Here is a 13,270-nt window from a genome sequence, read left to right as displayed (position 1 = left end):
GTATTTCAGTTTCAACGCTGAGATTGAAGGTTTTGTTTGCTGGCTGAGTGTCAGGAAGTGTTGCATAAAACAATAAACATCCTGGACAGTCTGTAATTCAACAGGAAGAACATTTTTTTGTTTTAACCCCCTTTAGGCTTTTGTAGACATCTTTAAAAGGACTGATCCAGGAAAGGAAAGGAAAGGAAAGGAAAGGAAAGGTTAACTACAAGGAATCCCACATCATATTTACAGTTAAGACCAGGAATGTGTGGTGGCTCACTGCCACAAATAAAGAAAGGTGCAAAACATCTTAAAGGGAAATTTCCCTTCAGCTTTGTACATATAGGAGAGATTTGATAACGAATTATACTTTTTTTCCAGCAAAATGTGGCATCATATCACAAGCAGCCACTAATAACCAGGTGGCTCAGGAGCAACATTGGGATTTTGGATCCATGGTAAGGCAAGGCAAGGCAAGGCAGATTAATTTGTATAGCACAATTCAGTACAAAGACAATGCAAAGTGCTTTACGTGATTAAAATAAAGGGAAATAAAACACAATCAGAGCAAGTAGAAGAAAAAATAAAAGAATAAATAATAAAAAAAGATGCAGAAACAAGAAAGAACATTAAAAGCAGTTGGACTAAAGAAAATAAAAAAAACAAAAAAAATGAACTAAAGATGTTTCAGTGGAACTTTTTAACTAGAACAGTCGAAGGCAATCCTAAACAAATCTGTTTTTAGTCTTGATTTAAAGGAACTCAGGCTTTCCGCACTTTTACAGTTTTCTGGAAGTTTGTTCCAGATAAGTGGAGCATAGGAACTAAATGCTGCTTCTCCATGTTTAGTTCTGGTTCTAGGTATGCAGAGCAGGCTGGAGCCAGAAATAGCAAGTCTGTGATGTATTTAGGTGCTAAGCCATTCAGGGATTTATAGACTAACAGAAGTATTTTAAAGTCTATTCTCTGAGATACAGGAAACCAGTGTAAGGCTTTAGAACTGGGGTGATGTGCTCTACTTTCTTAGTCTTAGTGAGGACACGGGCAGCAGCGTTCTGGATCAGCTGCAGCTGTCTGATCCACTTTTTAGGGAGACCTGTGAAAACACCATTACAGTAATCGATTCAACTAAAAGTAAACGCATGGATCAGTTTTTCCAGATCATGCTGAGACATTAGTCCTTCAATCCTGGTAAAGAATTTCCCTGGATTTGAACCAGTAAAAAAACGTTAGGGTTAGTGTTAAAACAAAAGCTAAAGTAATGAGTCATCATCGATTAGGATTCAGCCCAGAAGCTAAAAATACAGCATGCTTGGGCCAAATTGACAAAGGCTTGGGAAAGAAAAGTACAGTTGGAAAGTACTGATGATTTGCAGTGAAGTGATCTAAAATCTTATAAAAAAATTATATGAAGTGTTTGATATTTTACTTAAACAGCCTCGAGCAAGAAAAATCTACGTCTTTTCTTTAACTTTTAATCCTATTCCCTTATAAAAATAACAGGGAGTGGTGACCTAATGGTTAGGGCATAGAGCTTGGACTGCCACTCTGCTCCCTGGGTGTCCCACGATGGCAGCCCACTGCTCCTCAAGGGGATGGGTTAAATGCAGAGTTAAATTTCTCCAATTTGAGAATATTATTATTAAATCCCATCTGAAGTGTTCTTTCCTTTTATCCATATATGTCTGAGTAAACCTCACTACTTCTGCTCTCTGAGCAGCAGCACCTCTCTTTCCGGGAAAAATAGTGACCATCACATTTCTATGTTGAGAAGTGAATATCCAACCCCTCCAGGAAGCACCTACTTTGACCACACTGTGTCTGCCCGATAAACAACACACCCATTTTATCTAATTGTCATGCAGTGCTGTAAAGCAGAGTCTGATGATGTCTGCCCAAAGGGGCTCTGTATCTGTGTGGCAGTAACCCTGCCACAAACAACAGCTACAAATGTGCGGGCTGCTCACCTCTCACTTTCCCCCTTCATACAGAAGACGATGCAACTACATTTTACTTAGAGACTGTATATTTGTGCAAATTGTGCAGAGTTGATATTCAGGCAATGCAGAACCTTCCTGTTGGGGTTTGTACATGTATTTACTATGAAATGATCAAACTCAATATATTTATTTGTTTCAAGGCAACTCATCAGCAACTACTGTGCTGACAAATCGGAGGAGTGGAATACGGTACAAAAACAAACTTTCTTATTTTCAACATGATCATATGACATTGCTTCGCCACAGTTAGATTCATTACCTTATCTCTATTAATCTTTTCCACAGGCACTGGAAACACAAATGTAGTTCAATGACCGGGAGATCAGGATTATACCATGCTATGCTCTTTACTACGCTGGTGCTAATGGGAAATGTTGTCTTCCTTCAGGCATAACAATACAGCTTTTATATTGTTGGGGGGAAATGAAACTGAAAGGTATTTAGTGCTGCTTTCAGAAAGTCTCTAGGGCGGCATCAGGGAGAAGCCGCCTCATAGTAAAGTTTTTCTTCCTTAAACAATATTTTAAAATGAATAAATACTCCATAGTGCCAAAGGCAATATTTTCTCATATATATGCCTATAGTTGACTTTAGAAGGTTTAAAAAAAAAAAAAGCATGATATAAGAACAAAAGGGTGCCATAGAAACCCATTCAGGTGAGTGTGACATCACTGATCCGAAAGTGGTGGAGCTAGGCGTTTATTGTTGCGGGGCAAGGTTATCTCAAAGGGGTCCAGTGCCTCCTCTTCCAGCTTCTAGCTTCGCCCCTGCAGTGAACAAATACACCCCTAAAAAATATCAAACACTAATATCAAACATTTATAAAATGTGCAGACTGTATTAAAATAAAGCCTGCACATTTCTGATGAGGCGTTGATGTTGTTTCCCTGCAGGCTCCAAGCTGTGTTTTAGTTTTTCACTGCACATTTACTGCAATGTGAGAAAACCATCACAACATTCAGCCTGTTTTTCCAGCTTTTGTTCTATTTGCTTTATGCCTATTTGGGAAACTTTTAAGTGACTGCGTGTTAAGAGCAGGAGGGGCCTTTCATATGTTTACACAAACTGATTAATTTGACTATTTGCACTGTGATAATACTGCGGGCAGAGAGGAGACGTTAAAGGTCCTTAACTTGTCAGTCTTTTCACTTTCAGAGTCAAACACGGATTCGTTATGTGGACGAGAAGCTAACTGATGTTTGAAGGATCACAGGAACTTAATCCCTAAGAGATTATTGTCAGATTAATAGAAGATGATCACCAATCCAGTAAGTTTTCTTTCCCACTGAATTTCTTAAAAGAAATTATTCATTTTTGTATTATTTACATTGGTTTAAATTAAAAAAGTATCATTTTTAGTTTCTTCTTTGACAGAAATATAAACCCTATCAGAATCTGGGGTGTGTATTGCTACCTCAGATAACATATAGATTAAAATTTCAGGGTAAACTTTCTGTTCACAAAAAAGTCACACTGACACACTAAATATTTCAGATTTTAAACAGTAATACATGTTGATTTTAAGCACTTATCTTTATATTTGACTTTCAAGAATAACCTGTATGCTTTACCAACAGTATCTCAATACAGATCAACCCTTCATGCATGAAGATGACAAAATACAATTCACACCAAAGAAAGGATCAGATGTTAAGCTCCAATATGTTCACCATGTGTCCCCAAACCCCCCACCAGAGATCGGCAGCTCCAACCCCCCCAAGAAAGGTAAATGTGTCTTTCTTTTTCTATGAACTTTTGATCAATAATTATCCTTTTAAGATATAGGAAAAAAAATATTCAGGCTGCAAGCATTTAAAATATACAAAATAAATTGGAACAAGAATCAATCTACAGAAGTTGGATTAATTGCTACTATTAGAAATTTGGCACCATTGCTATTCCCTGACAAAGCATCAGATAAACAGACTTTATTTGCTTAAGTCAGAAACAAATCGCTCCCATAGTGATTGATAATCAGGAATGTCGTTAAAGTATTGAACTAAAGCATACTTGGCACTTAGAGACTGACAAGATGTGTGCAGAGAAATTAATCAGCAATATCAAAGATTTCCAAAGATGTTTACTTACAGCAAAACGCTGCGTTTAAAAGCCAGAAACATTTCCACATCAAAATTAATAGAATGGATTTGATCATTTTAAATATAAATGGACAGCTCCTACACAAAATATTCTAAAGTTGATCATTTTAAAATATTAAAATTACAAACTTCAATCCATTTTACAGGAATTTCATGTGTGAACAAATTACCTCAGAACTGCGAAGTAGACATAGTAGAAGAAAAGAAAGCATGTTTGTTTTAATATATTTAGCAAATATAAATATAAAAAGAATTTGCTTACATGTATTCAGCTCCCTAGTACTCTGATCCCCTAAAATAAAATCTAGTGCAATGATTTGCCCTCATATCTCACCTAACCAGTAACCTGTGTGTAATCCAATCTAAAGTATAAACCCTGCTGTTTTGTTCCAATGAACTATAATTAAAAACAACTGGGCAATGATAAATTTTATATTCAGATTTGAGGCAGAGTTAGACTATAAAACATTTTTTCGAAGCTTAAAGGTCCAGTTTCATGTCTGCAGTGTACGAGACGCTACAGTCAGATGAGAGGAAAGCTGGAAGAAAAAACTTGCATGTTTTAAAAATCTGGCCTTTATAAAAAAGTATTCATAAATAAAATTAATTATAAATAATGTGTAATGCAATAAAAGGTGATGGATACTTTGATGAGTGCTTTATGTGAGAAAACTGCCATCACACCAATAAAAACATTATCCTGTAGCTTTAAATTTGCAAAAACTTTAGGCTCAGACTATGGATTACTCTTTAGAGACAACAAAATGCATATTTATAGTTTGGGTTAAAATGATGAAAATCTGAAGCAGCAGCTGTAGTTAGTGGGGATGGATACAGATGTGCTTTTACTCACTGTGATGTTTTGTCAGATGTCAAAGAGAGATGGCTGAAGTTCACCGTAGCGGCTGTGATCTCCCTGCTGCTCCTCCTGATGGTGGCTGGCATCCTCCTCGGTTATTACTGTGAGAGCATGATTTACCTGAACCATTATCCCTGCAGCTTTTTTTTAGATAAATTAGTATTTTTAAAAGCTTTTCTTTTTTGGGGGGTTTCTTTGTTACGGTACATGTTTCAGATTCCTCATCCTGTCTACATGGGATGCGGTGTGGGGATGGGAACTGTGTGTGGGACTCTGAGTGGTGTGACGGGGTCAAGAACTGTCCTGCAGGCCAGGATGAAGCTAACTGTGGTAAATATATATTTTTACAAAAGAAAAATAAAATCAGCTTTATTCACATTTGCACAAAAAGCTTTTTAGAGACAACAGGATCAAATATACCCACGGATTATGTGATAGTTCAAGTTATTTGTGTTTAAGTTCCACCTCATTTCTTCCTTTAGTATATATTTGGCTCTGATCTGACAATTCATCTTCTACTCTGACAATTAAAATAAAATCTATTATTTGTTTTCAGTGAGGGTGCGTGGCTCAAACTTCCTCCTTGAAGTTTACTGGACTGAGACTAAAGAGTGGAGGCAGGTTTGCTCCGAGGGCTGGAGTGATCAGCAGGGTAAAGCAAGCTGCCATGACATTGGATACACCAGGTGCTCTTAATAAAACCTAAAGAAATACATTTTTGGAAGAGAAAAGATTTGTATTTGCAATACAAACTGTATATCTGCATGCATGTTTTGACAGGGACACATATTTTCAATCAGGACACCAAAGGACTGACTCAAATAGGGGGTTTTTATCAGTGAAGTTAAGCTTCAACCCTCAATCATCTATACTGCAGCAGCTCACCCAGAGGTTAGAGCTGATCAAGAGAGTAAAAGATTCTTAGAAAACTATAAACATAATCTTCTAAATCCCACTATTTTCACCTATTTTAGAAGTTCATGCAAGAACAACAGTGTGGTAACGGTACAGTGTACAGGTATGTATCTTTTTGCTATAATTCCTCCTGTAAAGTCCCCCCCCCTCCCCTAATCTGATTGCAGTCTATGTTTTCAGACTGTGGGAACAGGGAGAACTCCAGCGAAGCCTCTGGATCCCAGCTGGCCTCTGTGGGGTCTTGGCCCTGGCAGGTCAGCCTACATGTTGCTGGCTCTCACAGGTGTGGAGGAGCAATCATTTCACCACGATGGCTCATCACAGCAGCTCACTGTGTGAGCAGGTGGGTGTTTCATTGGGACGCTCTTTAAAACAAGAGCTTAAGTCCAATCCAGTCTAACGCTTTGGGTTTTTCTCCCTCTACAGGACCTCAAGTCCTGCAGACTGGGCAGTGTATGTTGGGATAGTGGACCCATTAGGCCCAGTGTTTAATCCTGCCCATGCTGTGAGTGAAATAATAACACATGAAGGATATAACAGCCAGACTCAACAGAATGACGTCGCTCTCATGAAGCTCTCTGATCCTTTGAACACCAAAGGTACTCATAGATACAATGCCCTGCAGAGTTAAACTCAAACCTATTTGCACATATCCTGAAATCACAACCATAGACATCACTCTTTACTCAGTACCACCTTCTTAAAACAGATTTTTTTAATATTATTTTTTAATAAACATAGGCACCTATAATTAATACTGCTACCAGAATAATTGCAATATAAATCCTGATGTTTTATAAAGTTATTATAGTTTATTAAAGAAAGAATATTGTTAAACATGTTGCATTATAAACAGCTAGAAATATTGCAGACGGGTTAGATCCAAATTTAGGTTGTAAAACAATATCACAGGCTTTTAACATTTTACAGAGGTCAATCTGTCATTTTAAATGAGGTGTATGACACACAGAAAATACCAAGAATTGGCCATCAACCTAAACTGCAGGCCCAGTGTGACATGTAGAAGTACTTTTTGAAAAGAAAAAAGGCAAAATAACCTGTTTTTGTATCTTTCAACAAGCCAAATAGGGGACACTGCAAGTGTGTAAAGGAAGCAGCTGAAGTTTGACGAGACAAACAAAGAATTTCTGGCAGAAAAAAAAAATTCTTTAGTGGAAACTAACATTTATTCCAACTGTAAGACATGGTAGTGGCTGTATCAAGATGTGGGGCTGTTTTTTTTCAACAGAAAAGATGGTAAAATTTGATGGAGGGAAAAATAAAGCAATGTTGGAAATTGTCAGAAGTTCACTTTCCAGGAAGAAGACATTCGGATTAGGGCTAAAACTAGTGATTATTTTGCAAATCGATCAATCTGTTGATTATTTTTTTCGATTAATCGACTAATAACCGGTCAACCAAAGGTTCCTTAAAAATACTTTTTTACCAAATTAAACCAGGTGAAACTAAAATGTTTACACTTGAGGAGTTCTAGATAGAACATTTTGACAAACAAAAAAGTTTTTCTTTTTTTTATCTTAAATGCAAAATGTTTACTTTTTTTTTTTTTACAATTTTGATATAAATACTGCTCTAAGTGGTTTGCTCTGTCAGCTAAAGGCATGTTTTTGAGCCTCTATAATCCAGTTAATGATTATTAGATTACTAAATTAGTTGAATTTCTTTTCAATAATCAATTAATCATGATTAATCTGATTGTTTCAGCCCTAATTCAAAAATAGCTGAAATTAAATTGCTTTAGATCAGAGCGGAGTGTGATCATGCTTTAGAGTGTCCCAGTCACATCCTAGACCTAAATACAAGAAAACAGTCTGACTCAGCTTGAGGTTTTTGTTCATTAAAAGGCTTGAGTGGTTCTTGCAGAGAAAGGTTGATCATCAAGGTATGGATGCTAAGCAGCTGATTAAACATGAACGCTGTACTTCTTGTTTGCAAACAATATTTAAAACCACATACAATTTCTGTCCACTTATTACTTACTTTATGCTATATGCGTTATGTCTGTTAATAAATTTCCATCATGTTACTTTTCCAGAACCCTGTAAAAAATAATCCCTCTGATGAAAATAATATCAATAAAAAGCATTTTTATGTTGCAGCTTCCAGTAAAATCAGACCTGTGTGCCTCCCTAATGCTGGTCTAAACATGACTGACCCTGGAAAGAGCTGGGTGACATACTATGGCCCCACAGCAAACAGAGGTGAGAGTGCCACCACTAGATGGCGCCAGAGTACAACTCATAAAATATGCATGTACTAAAATCTTTGTGGAGAGACAACTAGTTGAGCTGTTTGGTGTCTTTGTAAGATTCTAGTTCTCTGTACCTGAAGGAAGCTCCAGTATCACTCATCCCCTCCGCAGAGTGCAACAGCTCCGAGGCATACAGCGGCAGAATATCCCAGGAAATGCTCTGTGCCACAAAGATAGAAGCAGGAGCCACTATGTGCAATGTAAGACTAATACACACCAATGACATGTATCAAAAACAACTGACAGGCCTGGCCTAAGGATCCAGCCGTACAGCTGCTGCATTGTGTTCAGTTGGGTATCTGCTGAGATGTTATCAATATGAACTCATCTGATGCTGTAAAAGAGAGCACTCAGGCCAACGTCTGCCTGGTTTATCAACCACAGACAGATAGGATTCTGTTCCAGAAAGAATTTAAAGTATTTTTATGAAGTTGTGTAACTGGCTTTAAGACACAGTTAGACAAAACCTGTATTATGCCACGCAGATGGAAACAGATTAAAATAAACACATTTTTGTAACTTATAACAAGCTGCTTATACAGCCATCCTGATAATGGATGTTCAGTTAAAGCTCAGCAGAGGCAGCTGATCATGATCTCACAGTACTGAAAGTATTCAGCCCTCTTCATCGATGAAGGAAATCTCTATCGGACACTTTTCAAGAACATCAGTCTCAGTGTTTCTGTTGAACTTTGGGATCACAGAGTGGTCCTTTGTGATCTGGTTGAACCTGAAGTTGACTTTATTTGTCTGGAACTCCCCTTCAGCCTGACAGCGGGGGTCCTCTGGTGTCCCACATGGATGGGCTGTGGTGGCTAATGGGTGAGGGCGTGTGGGGGGAACACTGCAATGGACAGAATAAACCAGGTGTCTATACCAGCATCAGACACCATCTGGACTGGATCTACTATCAGATGCAGGTAAAAATGACATGCTGATAGAGTATATACTCCTCATTTCCTGTTTTAATTGTAATTGATATGGGTTAACTCTAGTGGTTTTGTTTTTATATTGCTGCTTGTTTTAATTTTATTTATCATATGTGGACAAAGTGTAGAAGAAGAAGCCAAAACAAACCTAAAATATGAAGGTTATAATGGTTAACATGATTAACATTTTGGAATATTTCCTTAAATATTTTTTGGAAGCTAATTATAATGTGAAACAAGAGTAAAACTAATGTTTTGTATCCGCTTTGCAAGTAGCATGGAATCAAGTTCACAGCAGTGTTTCTGTTTTGTTTACAGAAGCATCAAGATGCCTGAAACTGCAACCAAAGAGGATCGGCCTTGAAAAAAGATTTTTGTTCTAACATTTCTTAACTTAAGATTTTAAAGCTGTATTTGTAATTAATTCTGTGTAATACTGATTGGTTTATTACATGAAATAATACTAAATATTTCCATAGGCTCTGAAAAACACAGTATCTAATTACCTCATCACTAGAAAGTCAAAAAGTTTACAAAGAGGAGCTTAATGCCACTCCAGCTTAGTGGGTTTAAATCTGGACTTTGACTAGGCCACTCCTAAAGTTGCTTTAAAGCCTGAAGTTCTCTGAGCTTTAAGTTTGATGTGGTGGAAAATCTGCTTCACAAATTAGTAGCTGAGAATAAATAATTGTCTTATCAGTTTCAGTCCTCCAGTTCCTGAAGAAAAACAGCTCCAGACCAGCCCTCTATTACAATGTTTAAGATTCAAGAAGATTTTCTTTTTCCTGTAATTTTGTGGCAACTTCCACAAAATTCTACTTTTGTCTCTTAATTTTAAGTAGTTCATCAAGGGTAATGCTCAGCAAATGCAACCCTCTCCCTTGGATTTCATTGTACCAAAGATTCTTATTTACTGTTGAAGTGTAAACAGACATCTTACTGAGGCAAATGAAGTCTGCAGTGCTTATGGATTCTTTTTCTGCTCAGATTTTTAAATCACAGATAAGCTTTTGGGAGCCGCCTTTTAAGGCCGACCACTCTTGGATAATTACCGTACTGCTCAATGTTTTATTGGAAAGGACTTTCTAAGCCTATCTCTATTGTTCCAGGTTGTTTTTCCTTTTTTAGATATATTTTAGACTACTACATGCTTTTAGACGCCAGGAATTTACCTTTAAATTTTAATCAGGCCTGGGTGACGCTAATGAATGACATTCAAAATATTATTCTATTCACACAGTATATTAAATAAAATAAAAAAAATATTATTTTAAATATATTCTATTTCCAGTTGCTTGTGTCAAAAATAGAAACATAAATCTAGAAAGAAATTAGGCCTGCATTGTGAAACGTATAAAATATATAAATAATGCATGTTACTTATGACATGCTTTTATTTTGTAGAGTGTTTTCTTTGAGATGATGTGGTACTTATTTAAATTATTAGTAGACATTGTAGCATGACAAGAAGTAATATTAGCATTGTTGCTAATTTGTGTAGCATCCTAATAAATTAAGCAAGAAATACATACAACTTTATATGTCATCAAAATGCAGGGTGAGATGAATTATGTTGGGATGGAGGGATAAGAGGAAAAAAAAAAACAGAAACAAGATTTTTTTTTTCTTTCTTTGGCTCCCAAATATTTATTAATTTAAAATGTCTGATTTGTCCCCAATTTTTTTATTTACAAAACACCTCTGATGTTTAGCACATGAAACATACACAGTTAAATAAAGGAATAATCATGTGTACCTATAGATCAAGTCTTACATGTTCAGCTTTGGGCATCGTTGTTGATTGATATCAGTTTGTGGCTCCGGATTTTTAAAGATGACATTATTCCACATAAAGGTTATTTCCCGATGCAGCCTCAGCAGCGAGACTTGCTGCGTAATAACAGCCGCCGCCTCCTGTGCCACAGTGATGTGCAAATTCTTTTCGCTTAGTAGTCATCAGGTCTGTAAGAATATTTAGTCTTATCAACAATGAGTGGGTATTTTCCAACATATGCACATCTGGAATCCTTCCACTGTAGTGTTTGATTAATTAAATAAAGGTGCTGCATATGAATGGCCTTAAGACTTCAGGCTACAGGGTTGGAAATATCAGCACAGTCAAGGAAACTGAAATACATAAATCTGAACATGAACTGATAAAAATTACAATAACACACAAAAAACTGCATAACACAGACATTGATCTGTTGCTTTGTATCATTCTGTTGATCAACTTCAGAAACAAAGTGCAATTCAGGAGAGTCAATCTCAACCTCCTGATATGGTTTATCAGTTTGTCTGATCAGAGAGCTAGGAAACAAAGGCACTGTAGTTTTTTAAATTATAAATAGTCCTATGAGTGGTTGTTTGAGCAGCTTTAATCCTCCCAAACCTTCTTTTACTCGTGCTCCTTTTGCTCCACTGAAGAATGGAGCAGCAGAACATATAAAGTCCTAACATTCAAATCAAAGAATTGCTTAAAGTTGTGTAGATTGCAAAGATGTGATTTATCTTTATCTTTTTTTATAATTTGGTAGAGCTTTATATGTTATGTCCTGAACTTAGTCAAATACCTTCATCAAGTGAATTCCTCTTCCCATTAGGGGCAAAGGAAAAAACAAAACAACCACAAGGCTTCAGTGCATTCAGGTTAATCCAAGCTATGGTCAGTGCATCATCTTCTTATCTAGACAATGCTCCACTTATTTGATTGGGAAAAAGAAAAATAAACCACCGAGGAAAAAGCTGAGACACATCCGTTCAGCTCTAGCAGCGGTTTTAGGAAGTTTTCAGGAGGCGTTTTCTGAGTGGAATTTCCCTTTGAGAGGCAGCTTATCTGTCTTTTTGTCTACCTCCATGGGTGAAGCTGATGACGTTTTGTCAGGCAGTCGGCGTGGCGATCGGGAGAGACCTCCCTCCCCCTACTCCACAGCTATGGACGGGCTCTGTCCGTTGTTCTCCAGCCCTTTGACCGCGCTTGCCCGTCCGTTTCCCCGCAGTCACTTGATGCGGTGGCGCACCAGCGAGGACTCATCTGTGATCTCCCCACGGTCACCACGCCTGCAGGGCAGGAGCAGCAGCAGCAGCAGGATGATGAGGATCAGGGCGCAGACCGCCACCAGGGCGTAGGAGATCACCCACAGGACGGGCGGCTTCAGAACGCGGCCGGAGCAATCTGCTGCGACGTCTTCTGCTGAGAAGGGCCCAGCGATCTCCGAAACAGCCACTCCATTACTCACTAAAAACAGTCAAGACAGACCCTACTGTTACGTATAACCAGAGGACATAGTGATGAATTTATTACAAACCAATCGCAATCCTACATAAAAACTAGATTGTTATGTAACAACTATAAATTGGGATTACATTTGGGTTCAACCAATAATCTTTAGGTATATAAACACATGTTATGAAAGAAAAACTTCACATGATTTTAAATATCCTTTTTTTTATTATTAAAACTCTGAAGAATGGCAGCCTTTTTATTAAGCCCTGCTTATATCCTTCAAAAACTAGTACAACTAAATAACATTCACTTTATCAATAAATAGTCAAGATTTCTGTGATTTAATCTCACTATAAATACAGCTGCTAGGTGAAAGCCTTAGGAGTATTTAAAAAATATACTGTAATAAGCAAACAGCATCATTGAGAAAGAGGAACGCAGCAGGCTGGGCAACAATACCACATCCTAAGGCTGTAATTCACTAACAATATATATCGATCGAAAGACGTGTGGCGCAATAGAAAAAAAGAGGGTGGATAAAAGCTCGATATAGAAACACACTTTTCCTTCCTTATCATTGTAGCCTACCATGTAGGTTGATGCTACCGTCACCACATCCCACCAACCAATCGTAACCGCGGACTCAGGCATGCCTTCAACAAAGCGCCGCCCTCTCAAACCACAACACAGAGCACATGAAGATGTCGCAGCAGGAGAGGCGGAGGACATTTTCCAAAAGAAGGGTTTTAGTAACTCACCAGTTTTGCAATTTTTCGGTTAAAGCAAGTCAGACAGACACCAAACCACAATGATTTGTAAATTGCAGGGAACCAGTAAAAACAAAGTCTAGTATTTGCATTTTGTAAATCGATAAGCTTTTTTTCTATTTTGTCCAGCCCTACTACATCTTAAGCTTTAGTATCTTACAGCAGTGTTGTGGTCAAGACCACCTAACCCGAGACCAAGACAAGACCAAGACTTTTAGGGT

The 13,270-nt window shown here is 37.6% G+C and overlaps 2 protein-coding genes across 2 annotated transcripts in view; one reads left to right on the top strand and one right to left on the bottom strand.

The window, feature by feature from the left end:
• Positions 1–3,138: 3,138 nt before the first annotated feature.
• On the top strand, positions 3,139–9,506 carry LOC107096910 (transmembrane protease serine 2-like). The gene is made up of 13 exons (XM_015393804.1): positions 3,139–3,250; positions 3,560–3,707; positions 4,951–5,043; positions 5,157–5,270; positions 5,497–5,626; positions 5,721–5,831; positions 5,915–5,958; positions 6,036–6,198; positions 6,282–6,454; positions 7,976–8,077; positions 8,185–8,327; positions 8,895–9,047; positions 9,375–9,506. Exons 1-13 carry the CDS (start codon positions 3,236–3,238, stop codon positions 9,390–9,392), a joined length of 1,407 nt encoding a protein of 468 aa, XP_015249290.1. The 5' UTR covers positions 3,139–3,235; the 3' UTR covers positions 9,393–9,506.
• A 2,062-nt stretch (positions 9,507–11,568) lies between these two features.
• The window catches only part of bace2 (beta-site APP-cleaving enzyme 2), a 23,126-nt gene continuing 21,424 nt past the window's right edge, over positions 11,569–13,270 (bottom strand). The window contains exon 9 of the mRNA XM_015394255.1: positions 11,569–12,294. Within this exon, the coding sequence (XP_015249741.1) occupies positions 12,056–12,294 (239 nt within the window). The 3' untranslated portion in view covers positions 11,569–12,055. The remainder of the gene's footprint in view (positions 12,295–13,270) is intronic.

The sequence above is a fragment of the Cyprinodon variegatus genome, unplaced genomic scaffold (genome assembly GCF_000732505.1).
Source record: "Cyprinodon variegatus isolate N-32 unplaced genomic scaffold, C_variegatus-1.0 Scaffold24, whole genome shotgun sequence".
NCBI classification, from domain to species: domain Eukaryota; kingdom Metazoa; phylum Chordata; class Actinopteri; order Cyprinodontiformes; family Cyprinodontidae; genus Cyprinodon; species Cyprinodon variegatus.
Note: the sequence above shows the minus strand (reverse complement) of the source record. Positions and strands in the feature narration are given on the sequence as shown.